This window comes from Cloeon dipterum, chromosome X (genome assembly GCF_949628265.1).
Source record: "Cloeon dipterum chromosome X, ieCloDipt1.1, whole genome shotgun sequence".
NCBI lineage: Eukaryota > Metazoa > Arthropoda > Insecta > Ephemeroptera > Baetidae > Cloeon > Cloeon dipterum.
Genome location: NC_088790.1, coordinates 13169859 through 13185261, shown reverse-complemented (window position 1 = coordinate 13185261; position 15403 = coordinate 13169859). Strand labels below are relative to the sequence as shown.

At 39.7% G+C, this 15403-nt stretch overlaps 2 protein-coding genes and 1 long non-coding RNA gene across 5 annotated transcripts in view; 2 read left to right on the top strand and 1 right to left on the bottom strand.

The window, feature by feature from the left end:
• The window catches only part of cpx (complexin), a 102427-nt gene that overhangs the window by 33379 nt on the left and 53645 nt on the right, over nucleotides 1–15403 (bottom strand). The window contains exon 1 of one of the 3 annotated variants that reach the window (XM_065495460.1): nucleotides 5373–5791. The exons of the other annotated variants lie outside the window; for them this stretch is intronic. Within the exon in view, the coding sequence (XP_065351532.1) occupies nucleotides 5373–5385 (13 nt within the window). The 5' untranslated portion in view covers nucleotides 5386–5791. Of the gene's footprint in view, nucleotides 1–5372; nucleotides 5792–15403 lie in introns of those variants that run through there. 3 annotated transcript variants of the gene reach the window in all.
• LOC135945164 (uncharacterized) lies at nucleotides 7176–7703 on the top strand. The gene is made up of 4 exons (XR_010575410.1): nucleotides 7176–7289; nucleotides 7343–7430; nucleotides 7489–7589; nucleotides 7649–7703. It is a non-coding gene; the product is annotated as an uncharacterized LOC135945164 (long non-coding RNA).
• LOC135945082 (uncharacterized) lies at nucleotides 9176–11569 on the top strand. The gene is made up of 13 exons (XM_065492494.1): nucleotides 9176–9198; nucleotides 9255–9325; nucleotides 9374–9470; nucleotides 9533–9844; nucleotides 9911–9921; nucleotides 10292–10305; nucleotides 10355–10467; nucleotides 10515–10624; nucleotides 10682–10744; nucleotides 10802–10835; nucleotides 10894–10955; nucleotides 11018–11120; nucleotides 11180–11569. The coding sequence occupies exons 3-13, from the start codon at nucleotides 9410–9412 to the stop codon at nucleotides 11440–11442; spliced, it is 1146 nt and encodes a 381-aa protein (XP_065348566.1). The 5' UTR covers nucleotides 9176–9198; nucleotides 9255–9325; nucleotides 9374–9409; the 3' UTR covers nucleotides 11443–11569.

The window sequence follows — 15403 nt, the reverse complement described above, 5'->3', positions numbered from 1 at the left end:
ATTATGTCTCTAAGTTTTCTGCAACTCAAGTGTTGGCAAGGTCTGTATTTTAGACAACTTATAGCCTTTTTGTAACGAAGTGAAACACAATCTCCAGATAAAAGCCAGACTTTTACTTTCCGCAGGACAAAAGGAAAAAAACGCCGTCCCTCCTTCTTCGGGACCGCAGCACAGACCGTCGATCTCGTGCCAAATTCTGCGCTTGGCGCCAACTCCTTCCTTTCCACGACAAGAAAAACAAGACGTAAATCCCCATAATAGCCTTCGAGGCGAGTGCGGGCGGGCAGGTTGGTTATTCTGGGGCGAGTTATGCAACCAGTGCAGCGGACGCAACGCAACGGTTGCATAACTCGGCCCGGCGGCCGACCGCAGTTGAAGCGTGAGTCGCGGTGCCGGCATTCGAGGCACGCGTGTTATTTATGGGGCCGGCCGAACCTTTTGCTTTGCCGGCGCCGAGAGGGGGCTGCTGCATACAGGATTACGCGATTAGGAATGAACGCAGCCACCGATGAATTGATGGCCATCCATCCATCTCCCTGGCGTCCATTTTTGAAACGCGAGCACGGACGGCACTCGCTCAATTTGCATACGTGCTAATTGACATGCAGCAGACTGTACACCATTTCGCCTCGCTTTTTGTCTCTTTGGTGGAATGAATTTCAAGAAGGATGCCAATCAGGAGTAATACGACAGCAAAAGTTGCCTGTTGCAAACAAGTTCTTTAATAACTGACGACATCAAATCACATTAATGGTCAATAAAAAGTGAAAGAGCGTCGTAAAGAATCATTTGAAGAGCAAACGCATAGCATTTTTATAAGAAAATAATTTTTTAATTTTGAAAAATTATAATCAATCCAATTAAGAAGAACAATCGGAAGGGGCAAAAACGGAGACAAATAAATCAAATGAACAATCTTTTTAAATCTCGAGGTAGTTGGTTCTGTTGTTTTGGTTGTACTTAATTGGAAGTGAAGGCAAAATATCTTCCATTTATTCTATTATAGGATTAAATTCAATCATGTTTTCTGGTGCCAAATTAGTATGATCGTTGATTGAGTTCCAAAATTAACGTAAAAAGTTTCCATACAATAATAATCTTGCTTTACCAATTTTATAAAAAATGTCCAATGTTAAAAGATACCACTCCTTGTGTGTGTATACTTTCCAGGAAGCATTATTCTTGCATTTTGTAAACTAGACCAAAATAATGCTGTAGCGCATAAATAAATATTATAAAACGTATTTAAAAAAATTCGTATAAGTGTTTTTTTTCGTGGATTGGTTGCATAATTATTATCAATTTTACTGTTGTATGCAGGAAATTACTGCATGTAACCCACATACATATAATGGACGTACGTGGACGTGTGGCGTTTAGAGCAAAATTGAGACCTCACTGTAATTGCTGGTCCTTTACGTCGGACGCATATATTAGATATGCCGTTCGCGCCGCTTTCGCCGCACGGAATTTGCATTATTCGCCCATTAGCTGGCGCGTAATGTTTTAATTTGGCGTGTTTCCTGGACCTTTTTGATTTCTCATCGCCGACCGCCAGCCAGCCAGCCGCCGTGCGGTCAACGAGTGGATGAATAATGAATGTCACGAACCGCCGCTTTTCGTTTGTTGGATTTTCCAGTCACGAAATCTGATTTTTGCGGCTCAACTTGCTCAAACATGCATGAGGACTGTGAATTTTAAACTGCGTATGAAAAGTACAACCATAGTTTAATAAAATCCAGACCAAAGTTTTTTTTCCAACAAAGCATAAATTCCTTCCAATTTTTCGCTGTGTTTATTTTACAATTTAAGCGGCTGCGTCGATAAAATCCCGGGCAAACGAAAAATAAACAAAATTCCACCGGTGTGCGCTAAAATTGCGAGCTGCTGACGCGCATTCCATGTGAGATTTCCAAACGAGCTCTCCAAAATAAAATAAAACAGCGCCACAACTTTGTAGAGCGAGTGTTCGGTGGTTCTTTCAATTAAAAAAATGAAAAGCTTCAAAACGGATTCATGTCTGCGGAGTCAGTGTTGCGTGCGTGAGTGTTACCTGCCTGTCTGCTTTTACACGCTGCTTAAACGCAGCACCGAGCAAATACAATATTATGCATGCATATATCCCTTTGGTGCTTCAAAGAGGGAATATAAATGTAAACCAGTGACTGGATTTTACACTACAAAACGAAAAACAAATTATTCGGTTCTAAAAGCATATACACCAACAATTGAGGTCATTAACGTTTCTTTATGCTGTTTTGATTAAAAATGGATTTCATCAAATCTTATTTTTTAACCAAAATAGAGCGAGGCCGGTCTTTTTGAGGGCCCCGTGAACAGTGGCAAGAGCGTAAATTCCCGCTCGGCGCGTTTAATTTGGCTGGAATCCAGTGTTGCGTCCGCGTTTAATTAACACTAAATATGCAGGCGTGGTGCACGCATTAGGCCGTTTGGCCGAGCCGCCGTTTTGACGAGGGGGTGCGATGCTTTTCGGCTTTGGAGCCGGCGGCGGCGGCAGCAGCGGTGGCGAGTGCTGCAGTCGTGGTGCCGCAGTGCTAGCGTCTTTGGCCCCTTGATACACGGAGAGAGCGGCAAAAAGAACCCTTTGAGCGAGAGGCCACACTGCAGCAAAGCGAGAAAGATTGAATGGCTCGAGCAAAAGAGCGAACGCTCGACAATTCCCAGGTGCATGCTAATTGAAACTGCGCTGCTTGCGCCATGTAATTATAGCTGCTGGAGATTGGTGCAAGGATAAAGCAATTTCTTTCGCCTGATCATTATGGCACACTGCTCGCCCTCACTCTGCCTTTCGCACTGGGTTCGTCTGATTGAGCGGAATTCATCGCAAGAGAAACTTTCGATGATTCTTTAGTTAAACTTCCTTTAACAGTAATTATTGCTATGCAGAGGGTGAAAATATCGGATTTCTATCACAAAATAATACCTTTTGAGCAGGTTAAATTGTTTCTAAGAAAATCCTTGGTTACATTAAATCATTTTCATTGGACTGATTATTTCCTCTAGGAAAATCTTAAGATATATTTTAAAGTCCATGAATACCGTAAAAATTAAACACAAACTTACAATAAAACAATCCGCTTTTCAACACATTTGAAACGTTGTAAACATACTACATTAAAAATTACTAAACCAAAATTCAGTTTCAGACAACTTTAAAGTTACTTTAAAATTTTTCTTTATTTTTATCAATCCCTATTTATACAATACCTATCAAATTCAGAGGGTTAGTCGAATTCATCGAGAAGAGCATGGATTTACAAAGATTTTAAGGCATTTTGTCCCCCAATTGAAAATAAATTATTTACAGACGCAGAAAATTTTAATGATTTTTCCACGGCAATTTAATGCGATAATTTTATCAAAACATCAAAATATGCGTACGGATTACGGAACCATTATAAGTCAAAACTTTCTTAACCTGGATATTATGTTAAATGAGTGAAATATAGCTAAAAAAAATAGAATGAGAACATATGGACGTCTTTTTCATAAACAAAAAACTACTTTTAAATTCCTAGCTGCATTCACCGCAGGAATTGTTCTGTAAATTCTGATTTATTGCATATTTTTCTTATTTTTTTCATTATTTGCAAGTGCGTTTTTTAAATTCCATAAGAAAACAATTGTGATGGATATTTGAAAGCTTGTAGACGAGAGTGATGCGCCAAAATCGATGGAAATTCTGCAGTTGTAGTTACAGAGGGGAAATTTCTTCCGCAGCGCAATATTTGCTCGCAATCCTTCATATTCTTCGCCTCATTTGCAGGCCAAGTGATCGTTTCGGCGTCGTGCGGACTGAATCGATCCTCGCTCGCGCAGAAATAAATGGGAAGCCAAGGAAAATAGGCCTCAAAGTCTGGCTCGACGCGCGAGACGATCGAAAATATATAAATATTTCCCGAACAGCCGCGTGACCCGCCGGGATTTTCGCGTTGGCTTACGAATGAAAAATCAATGCCGCAGTATCATAGCGATAAGCTAGCCGGAGCGGAAAGTTGGGTACTTTAAATGAGGCGAGTTTGCCGGGAGAAAAAAAATAGTTTGTTGCCAAGGCAAAGTTTTAATTTGGAGCAGGCGAAGGCGAAAAAGAAAGTTAGAAGAAAGGAGATTAAGCTAGTGTTAGCTGAAATCACCTCATTAGTGTTTTCCATGCAAAATTCTAGCAGATCAGCTCTGTGAATGACATTACGAAATTCTAATTTTTGAATATGTGTGACTATAAATTAGATAGTCCAACAAAAAATCTCACCGTCTAGAATACTGCAAAAAAAACAGATATCCTGAGGATATTAATACTTTTCAGTTGTAATTAAATGCAAATTCCTCGGTGTATAGCGAGTTGTTTGTTTTTCCGTATTTAAACATAACAGAAACAGGAGGGGAATTTCTGTTGAAATAATAAATAGCTCGGAATGCACCGAGGAAGCTGCATTTAATATCAACTGAAACTGATTAAAACCACCAGTGCTTCTGCCTCCGTTGGCATCTACCACTTATCTAAACCTTTATTTCAAATTTGCACTCAGATAGGAAAATTATAATTTCAGGGAGATTCGTGTCGGTTAAAATTATATATTTACATTTTCTCTTTCCCAGTTTATTTGCTTAAGGGATTTTACTGGTATAAATATTAATTAGAACTGATTCTCTGCTGATTGTGAGTAAAAATAAAAAACACTTTGACTGAAGCCACAATATTTACCGTCTAGAAAGTCGACATTTAAAACAAAATAAAATTTCAATCATTCCTAGTGAGAGATTATAAAAAATGAGGCTGTTTGATAGTACGACGTGCCTACAATTTATTTCATAGCACAGGTCCAACAAACGAGGAAATCGACGGAGTGAATATAAAGTTTTTTCCGTTCCGACAAAGCCACTTTACCGCTCGTAACGCAATTTCCACTTATACAACTAGCGTGCCGGCCGGCCGGCCGCCGTCGATATCAACTGAAAATTGTGCCAAATCGAGTTTCAGCCCCAAAGTGGCTCGGCTGAGGCGGTGGCGACCTTTTCGATCTATCAACACATAAACACACGGGCTCACGAAATAAAGCGCCAAGTTTGGCCCCCCCAACAATGGAAATGATCAATGGTAATGCGGATTGCGGCGCTGCGACGACACAGCGGCGGCAAACAATGCGGCAGGCGGCCCGGCGGAGGGAGGCAAAGAGGGAAATAATTGGCACGCCGACTGAACACACTCACGGCGAGTGTTTGCGAAAATCGTCAGATTAATTAATTCCCGAACTCGTTTGTTTTGATTATTAATTACATTGTGATTGAAGCAAAACACAGATATCCATTTTGAATAAATAAATATTGCTAGAGAGAAAGGAAAGAGGTCCTACCTAGTAAGTCCATGTTTGGCTGAAAATCACGAGTGGCCCGCTACGAGTACAAAGTTCATGCACTCTGCTCTCTCTGTGTTTGCAGTCGCCGCCTAATGCAGTCCTCTGCGTCGTTTTTCCGCTATTGACTGCGGAATTATATCGCTATCGGGCCATTCAGCCGCGAAAATGTTTGCCGAGCGGGCAAATTAGCGCGCGGCGCGGAAAGAAGCGGCGGCAGTTTGCCGATGAGATCAGAAAAGAGAGAGAGAGAGGCAGGCAGGCAGAGAGGCAGAAGAGGTAGAAGAAGAAGGTCGGGGTGTTTGTCAGTGAGTGCGCGAGAGAGAGAGAGAAAAAGCAGCGGCGGCCGTTGTTGGCGGGCGGCAGGAGGCAGGCGGCCGACCCTGCCGCAAGGGCCTGCGCCCCAGCAGATGGGGCAGGCGCCACCCCCTGCCGCCGCCACTGTGTGAGGACCGCCGTGCATTGATTTGCCGAGCCGCCGCACGAGTCGGGCTTCGGGCGAAAACGCCGCTGCCGCCGCCGCTCTCGCGCGCGCCTCATTTCCCTCCGCGCTTGCTTATGCAGCACGCGTGTGTACGAGTCGTGGCCACCCTTTGGCCCAGGGTGCCCACCCACGGGTGCAAATGTCACGCCATGTTTGTAATCGGATGTTTATATCAGTGTGTTTTTCCCTAAGCTAGTTAAAAAATAAACGTCAAACTCGACGCGGAAAAAAGTTTCTTTCCACGTGAGAAAATTAGCCAGCTAGGTATAGTCTTACTGAATAAAAATTCGAGCGCGACTGTTTGAACTGAAACAAACTGCATTGAGTTAGGAAAATTCAAAAAAAAATATTAAAATACATATTTTCACGAAGTGGGTAATTTCATCGGTTTTATACTATTTAAATATCCGTATAAACGTTTTTAGGTATTTTTTGCTCCTCTGCTTCTTTAAAAAAATCGATCTCTTTTCAAATCAAGAGTAGTCTTAAATTGCAAAATACAAGTAGTGTTTTTAAATAAGATATAACTTTTAGTCCCTGTAAGTTAGGAAATTTTTGGATTTCAGAAAAACACCTTAAGGTGACCTTCTACCTAAAAGCTATCAGCTATCGATCTGAAGGCTGAAGACTAGCGATCGAGCTGCTTACTTCTCTGTATTTCTACATAAATGACGAATACCTGGCCTCCTTATTTCTTGGAACTAGATATAAAATAAACATTTCCCAGCAGGTTGTTATGGTTTTAAACTTTTATTAATTATTGTTGACCATAATTGCTTCTGAATGAGCCATAGAAGTAAAACTAATTTTTTTGTAGTCCTTGACAACAGCAAAAGTATGATCACTTTATAGCTTTAAAGGCTTCAAACATGGCTGATGTAAGCGTCAAAATCCTGTCAACTCGGGATGTGACGATACGGCAGGATACCCATACAACGCAACAAAATGATACAGTCACACAAGCAGATAGTATATATATGAATAAATTAAACGTTAGGAAAAAATGAAATTGTAAATTATCTCCAGCACTATAAATTGGAAATGTAAACAATCCCCAGATGCATGAAAATTCATCTTTTTATTTTGTAGTATGCCTAAAATTATTGAAAAAAAAACAACATCAATCCTTCCAAAGGTCTTAAATTTTGTTTTTGTCCTCTTTTGAGTATGGTGGTCGCCTCAAGAACCTTCAAGAACAAATTATGCGGCGCTACACTGGTCACTAAAGCTCTAAAATTTGGGTATGGGGGAATACCGCGGAGGCAGGAAAAACGTCATGGCAGGCGCCTCGAAACTCGACACATTAAATGCTACCAAAACCGGAATTGATTGTGAAACAAGCAATTTGTCAGGCCTGCGTGTGATAGAGTTTGCTACTCGTCACGGCAAAAATGGTTCAACTTAGGACAATTTTATGCATAATTCTGATTTCGGTAAGTGAATATTTCTAGTAACTTCGAGTATGGAAATAACAGTGAAATCATAGAGTATAGCTTGCTGCTTGCTATTGACCAACGCGAAAAATGTGAATAGAAAACAACAAAAAATTGGAGCAGTTAGAAAGCCTTGGCGATGTGTGTTGAAAATATAATACTACTTTAATTTTCTTGGATTCCTTTAAAAATTTTGCAGCTCGTGAGCACAAAAAGAATTATATAATTAAGTGCTGCGGGAAATTATCGTGTTCCGAAGGATCACCAAATCGTTCACGAATTATCAGTACTTCTTCACAAGTGAGAGTTATAGAAACAGTTTATATAAATAAATCTGTGCAAAAATGTTACTAAAAAAGGAATCAATAACATCAACACCAGCAATCCTTTCCACCACCAACCTGATCAAAATCGGTTAGTTAGCAAAGCAGACAACGTTTGGATACATAATTCAGAAAAATTTTAACTTTCAATTGTTGCAGAGAATAATCCAACACCAACTACTGTACGGAATGACATCCCGATTGATGAGTCTACAAAAATCGCGGGGCAAACATCAATGACAGAGGAGACAAATACAGAGCTATCTTCGTTAACAACAACGATAGAATTTTCTAGTAACACAATAAAATTGATACATTCAGATTAAAATCTTAAAATTTTGCTCACACTTCTTCTCTTAATACAGCGAAACAACCCACTGTGACTGAGAAAGGTAATATTAAAATTTCGCGACAGATACTACCTCGCAGATGACAGAAAACGCCTTGAACCCAAACTCTAAAACATATATCCCAACTGCAGTACCCACCACTACAACCACCCCAACACCAACCCAAACGACGACAACCACCACTGCAGCCACCTCTGCCACCACCACAACAACCATTAATCAGGTAACTACTGTGCTAATTGCTATTTATTGTCAGTTAAATTAAAAAAATGGTCATTTCGTACTAGATACTTCTGGATTTTGACAAAATTACATGCGAGAAAAACGTAAGAATTAATTTTGCACGTAAAATGTTCAATGCTCGTTGACTCTTAACTTGTTCATTAGGCCTCTCTGTTTAACACGGACGGTCGACTCATTGGTGCTTTTGTAGAGATTAGGTATTTTGCTGAGTAATTTACAGGAAATTTTCTTAGACATCGACAAATATGGCGCCTGGACCGAGGCCTGCGGTACATCGTTTTTGTGGGGCAAAACTGTGGTTCTTTAACTGATAAATTTGTGATAAATCCCGTATAAATAATATATTTTCAATAATTACCAGGTTGATTGGCAAACAAATTACGAAAAATGCTGTAGTTTGGGAATGACACCAATTGCCATTGAAAACGACACCAAAAGGAATTGCTTAGAAATTATGACCAAGCGTAAATGAAATAGTGGTATAGAATTTGTTTTAGTTTGATTTAAAGCATTTTCAGCAGCATCTTTGTGGAAGTTAAATGCTAACTACTGGAGCGCGGCTCACAAAACGGTTAATGGAACGTTCCAATGGCGTTTGCGAAATGCCACAAATTTCATAACGACAATTGACAACACGTCGTCGTATTGGCTGCGTGGACAGCCAAACAACTCAGTTTGGTCCAATTGTGTTCATCTGCGAGTGGAAAAAAGCATCGGCAGGGTATTTTTAACCAGCAAGAACTGTTCCAATTTTTACGTTTTCGGATGCCAAGTTTGTGTGAATGTGGTCTTATTTTATATTTATTGAAAACTAACTTAACAAGGGACCGACAACAAGTCCTCCACCTTGCTCCGCTCCAAAATGTCCAGAATTCTGTGATAAAAATGTAATTTACTAGAATTTGAATAATGATTAACATTAAAAACGAAATATATGCAAGGCGTCATTGTTCAGTACATACGTTGCTGACAACGTTACCCCATACCTAACGAGTAAGTTTCATTTTGTAACAAGTTGGAAATTTTAATATTGCCTCAAATCCACATAGATGCAAGCAATTACGGGTTTTGGTTTTCAATCAATGGAAGATCCTACCTTTTCAGCTCAGCGAAAAATACCGTAAATTAAAATTTTGCTTATTAGGTCTCTTTCTTAATTATATCGTAGTGGCTGGAAGCGGTTAACACGTGTTGTGCAATAGGAATGAAGATTCTGAGCATAGAATTTGACTACGAATACAATAATTTGATTTCAGCAGCCATAAGTATAAACATTTTCGTATAATAATATGGCTCAAAGCTTAATATTTTATCTATACTATTTTAGATTCATCAGTTGCTAAAGGCACATTTTGGACTTCTGGAAGCGACGAGGGTTGCGAAGGTAAATTTAGTTGGTGCTCGGTGAAAAAACTGGTCAGAAATCAAGAGGCCAAGTGGTTCCCTCAGCAACCAGACAATTTCGGGGGAAAGGAAAACTGTGTTACTATAGGCTTGAGCAAAACTGTAGCACTACTTAGTGATGTGGACTGCTCAAGCAGTAACAGGTACATTTGCGAGGCGAGGGATACGAGAAATACTCCGGTCAATTCCGATGCAATAGTTGAGGAATGCGCTGCGGTGTTCAATGTTTCTAAAGGCAAGTATTGTCATAGTAAAAATAATGATTTTAACACCAAATATTTTAAATATGTTGTGTTATCAGAAGAAACCCAGGCAATATTTAATATGACGAAATTTACTCTTCAATTAAAGGTAAATATACTTTCTTGATTTCATAAATTCCGTAATGAAATAAATTCTTAAAAATCATACACAAATATATAAACCACTCGTACTGAATAGGAAAGGCATTCAAATGCCAAACTGATACACGAGAAATTTTTAAATCCAGATGCACCGTAAATTTGAATGGTGTATCAAATTGTCTAAATTGGTTTGTGGTGCTTTTTTAACATCTTCCTAAAAGTAACCACAAGAAACTATTTTTTTTTATTTTGATGAGATTGGCATGGAAGTGAGTATGTCCTACACTATTTTATATTCATTAAAATAATTTTCAAGTGCTTCCTAAAATGTGTTGGAGAAAACGGAGGATTTGTAAGTTTTGGAATTACGAAAAAGAATTTTCAAACCAAATTCAAGTTAGATGTGGAATGGTAAACGACGAGAGGGTTTTGTTGCTGGCGGAGATGTTTGCTGAAAGTTCTGACGAATTATTGCAAGAAAACATGATTGCCATCTCAACCTGCAGCTCAAAAAGTTAGCCAATACATTTTTTCCAGTCAAAGTAAAAAAATAATAATCAGAGGGAATGGATGAGTGCGACACAGCTGCTTTAATTTTTCAATGCGGCCAAGAAACTGCTCCACAATTAGTCACCAACTTGATTAACACAGCGCAACTGGACACAACAGCAGTATACTAAGTTTATTTTCACATTATTCAGCAAATGAAGTGGAAAATGATTTAATAGGAATCAGTTCCTCTCCCTAGAATTGCGCCCAAGTGCCTTACCGATTTCAGCTGTGTGATCGATGTAAGCACCTAATTGCAATCGAAAGAAATTTTGTTTAAGATCTTATTAAAAATATAGCAAAGTATGAGAGACGATTACTTGAACAACCGAGGTTTGATACCAAAATTTTTATTAAACAAATGGTAATCATCAATTTATGTAATGTTTAGTAACAACAAATGCAGAAACTTTCACTGCTTGTGGAATAAAATACCTCCTTGATTATCAAGCCGTATGATCTAATGGTCAAAATCGAGATAACGTCGTTTCATATAAGCATTTCCACGTTCATAGCGTTCTTATCAAGACGCCTCATCACTATGCTGCAAATACGGTCTTAAACTGGCTTCAATCGAAAACGCCGAGGAACTTTTTTGCATCAACCGCTCATCAATGGGTGAGCTGCGCTTTCGTTTAATACAAAACAAAATTCTAAGAACCATTCCTTTTTTCTAGGAATGAACTTTAGAGAAGAATGGATCCACACATGGGTAGCGGCGAGCAGACTTGGCGCCTCAGACCCCTCGGACTACAGATGGTGCACGTCCAGTGGTCGATTCAATCTATTGCCTGAAATTCCCGATCGCTATCCCGAGCGCATTTCTTACCTCGATTGGTATTTGTTCTCAATTAAATTTAGACCACCGGCAGCGATACCAGTTGTTCTCGTGGCGCGAGATCGCCTCTCGAGCAGGTTGCCTACTTTATGCAAACCTTGAAATTGATTGGAATTGTTGGTTTTACGATGTGTCCAAATATTTTAAATAAATTGAAAAACAGCAAAAATAAATTTTATAACACGCGCTTCAGGATGTGCACAGAGCAGTTTTGATAGCAGCTCTCTGAAAGCCGGCGGTAGGACAATATGAAATAATGAATGGTAAATAAAAGATGCTACTACAAGAATTATGTATTTGTTACTTTAACCTCTGCTCAGCACTGCCCATGGGCTACGAGCTCACTGGATCCCAGTAGCACCGCCAAGCAGATAACATGGGGCCCAAAAAACGCAGGGGAGCTTGGGGGGTTCAATGTGGCCATCTTTTCGCCTCCCCGCAACGAAAGCTTAAGTCAGATATTGTTCCCGAAAGCCTCTGGGACGATGTCAAAACCGTCTGGTGGCGATCCATAACCCGTCTAGCTATTTTAGCATTTTTGAGTCATCAAATCTACCATCTGTGACATGAGGCAGCCAGTAAGAGGTCCTCGATATGCTAAATTATCTCCCATTGCCTAAAGAATGAGAGCTAGCGGGCTGGTTACTATTTTTATTTGGAAGTACTAGCATACGCAGTAAAGATTTTTCTTGAAACCTTTTTAACTTGTGGTTCAGGAAACACAATAGTTACGTTGTTATATCAATATTCAATCTATACATTTTGAAATCCGAAACAGAGAATTTTTTCTGAGGCATCATCAATGAATTTTATCAGTTACTCATTTTTTTACCTCAAATCCAATATATCAACAGAAACATGTGGAAGGAATCAATAATGTTGATCAGCCACCCAGCCATGCGTGAGAGAAACTCACAAAACTGATTCAAATGTGTTTTCGGGCGCGCACTTTGAGGGTGGCATAGTAGAGGGTTGGGGATGAAATGGAGCGCGTCCATTATTATTGCGTTAGGTGCGGCGGCGGCAGTGCTGGCCGAGGTGTCACTCTTTATTAGGTCAAACAGAATTAGCAAAGTATCCCTGCGCCGGGACCAATTTCATCACCCCTGCATTTTCGCTGCCTGCAACCCGGCGCGCGTGAGCCGAATGCGCCGAGAGCCGATTATTTATTACCCGGCGCTGCCATCGCAACTCGCGCGTGCAATTTTTCCCATTGAAATTGGTCGGTCGGTCGGTTATGTCATACGCGGCGAAGCCAGCAAAGTGTGCCACCAGACGTCTATTATGGATTTAAATATTATATACAGAGTGTATTTTAATAAAGTGGATTACGAATACCGTGAAATGCAAAAATTATTTTGGTCGGGGACAGCAAACATGAGAGGACAAGCGCTTTGTCCTGTTTGGAAAATATCCTCTTCAGCTGTCTACTAATTTCCATGCACCACGTGGAGCTCAAAATTTTCCTCAAACTTTTAGCTCTCATCTCGTAGATCATTTTCTAAGTGGCCAGAGAGAGTTATAAATTGTGCACGGTGCTTGACGAAGTTATGCAACCTGCTTGACTCACGCACAGCTTTGGTTGTCTAACTTTGCAACTTCTAATTCGCCTTCAAAGCTGTAACTAAATTTAGCACCGATTAATCTTCACCTCTTTGTCTTGACCCTCTGCAGTGACAAGATATTCCCAGTTTTCAGGCGAAGGGATTATTTTTACCTATTTTAGCCTTTTCTAGTGTACAATGTGATCTTGATGAAAATTTGGCATAAAATAAAAATTTTCTCGTTCGTTAATACTATTTTTTCAGTTCTTTTGAATTTAGAATCGATATCGCAGATGGTCTAGCGGAGTTTAGCCTATAAATTTCAAGTTGTTACAATATTTTCCAGGAAATTGTCAATATATTTGTTTTTTGTTCCTGTTGAGCTTGGGAGAAAGGTTGAGACAAAGACTAAAGTATTTAATTTCATGAAATATGATCAAAATTTGCCAATGAAATCATCTTAAATTTCTTTTTTAAAGCTTAAACCATGGGAGAGAACTCCAACCATTAAAATTTACTATTTTTAGAATACATTTTCCTAAATAACCCATCTAATGCGTTGTAAAACAAAAATTATCATCTTTCTCGTCAAAAAAATCATGGAATTTCTAAAACCCTTATCATATAATATTATACAAAGAGAAGAACTTAAAAATGAAACTTCTCGCCAAAGGCCATGCTAATATTAAAATTTCATGTAGCACTTGAAAGCTTAAAATTGTATTTGGCTGGTTTCCGACTACAAAGTGTAAATGCATCGATATAATACGAACACTCACTTGTGGTAAAAAATCGTGCGGCGTGCGTGCAAAATTAATTAAGCGGGCTGGGAGACACAGCAGTCGTGGCCGGTCGCTAAGTGCGCTAAGTGGAATTTATGTGGAGCGAGCGTGTCTCGTTTATAACACGACAAAACTGCGGACTGTTGCCACTCCCCTATTGCAGAATTGGAACACACAAATATACACTCAGTGAACGCAGGAAATGCGAATTTCACGGTTTAAAGGGTTTAATTAATGGTGCTTATTCTCGCGACTGCTCTTGCCTCCCTCGGCCGCCATTTTCAATCGGGCGCAGATGGAGTATATGTAATTCAATTAGGGCCGCGAGTGCCGCCTCATTTTGTACGCTTTAATTGCGAGAAAAGGTGTGGGGCGGAGCACAAATGAAATTTCGCGACACGCTCGCGAAACTCGATCAGAGAGCGCAAAGTGCGAGTTCAAAGGCAAGAGCAGACGAGCAGATGCTTTGAAACTTTAAACGGTTCATTGCATTACCGTCCAAGACGGCAAAAAACTTTTAACTAAAAGATTCTTAGCTAAGAGAGCACTGTACATAGCATGCAGAATTAAAACTTTTTGTGAAATTGAATTTTGTATCTCGTAAAGATACAAAATAAAATATCGATAATTTTCAATTGAAGTAAAATTATATTTTGTTTATAAGTTTGTTATTTTCCTCTCGTGCGGAAAATAGTATAAAAATCAGAATTCCATTCAGATGCTTATCAATTTCTCAATATTCAACCAAACTAAAATATTATGTATAAGGCAGTGAGGCAGTCAGAGACATTTTTTATGAAATTGAATTTCTCAGTCACAAATTAACCGGAAAACTCCTGCAGCAAGACTGCTGCAAACGAAGTTTTCATCAAAAGTAGTGTCACGTTGACATAGCGTTCAAAGCGTGAAAGCACGAAATAAATTCGAAAGTTGCGCCAGAGGGCAGTGCAAAGAAAGCGTCAGTCGGAGCAGCAATTTCCCCGGCGAATTATAATAATGTCCCCACACAAAGACGGTGATAATTGATAGCGAGAACGCAGGTTTAACCACCGAAATTCGAAAGTCTCGGCGGCCACAAAGCGGTGCAGGGAGAGCAGGAAATTGAATCCTGGGAACTAACTTTGTGTGGGTGTCAGTGTCAGGTGCATGCAGCGTTCGGTTTTGTCGTTCCATTCGGCCGCACACTAAAGGCACACACATAGTCCCCGAAGCGCCCGACCCTGAATTACTGCTCCGCTCGTTTCATGCCTCATTTTCTTGCCCTTTTTGCGCACCTTTAACTCCTACCAGGCAAATTGCTGCCCAAAAATGAAAATCTTCAAAGGGGAAGCTCTATCTCTCTTTTTATTTGTCGGAGGCGTGAAGTTTAAGCAGCCTAAATAAGAATAATTTTTCAATTGTCTGTCATTTCTCGGTCATTTAATTATGCCTTTCAAACAAGCAGTTCCAAACCCTGAATCTTGACGGGTCCCATGTTATCTGCTCAGATTATATTATTGGGACCCGGTGAGCTCGATCATAGTGCACGGGATGTGCTGACAGAGGTTAAAAAATGAACTAATAAAATAAAATGAGTCACCAAAAGGATATTTCTAATTTGATAAAATGAAAGACATGTTTCGAAATACAATTCTCGTTTTTTGCTCTCAAGTTTTGCTATAATTATCTAATTATAATTTGAAATTTAAATATTACCCCTATTGCTTCCCGTTAAATTTAGCTGGCAAACCAAGCTCT

Excerpts from the sequence above, each read along its gene's own strand:
- LOC135945082 (XM_065492494.1), top strand. The coding sequence starts at position 9,410 with ATGAAGATTCTGAGCATAGAATTTGACTACGAATACAATAATTTGATT. Across the intron at positions 9,471-9,532 it reads TTTGATTTCAGCAGCCATAA|ATTCATCAGTTGCTAAAGGC; the intron begins GTATAAACATTT and ends ATACTATTTTAG. Across the intron at positions 11,121-11,179 it reads CATCAACCGCTCATCAATGG|GAATGAACTTTAGAGAAGAA; the intron begins GTGAGCTGCGCT and ends CCTTTTTTCTAG.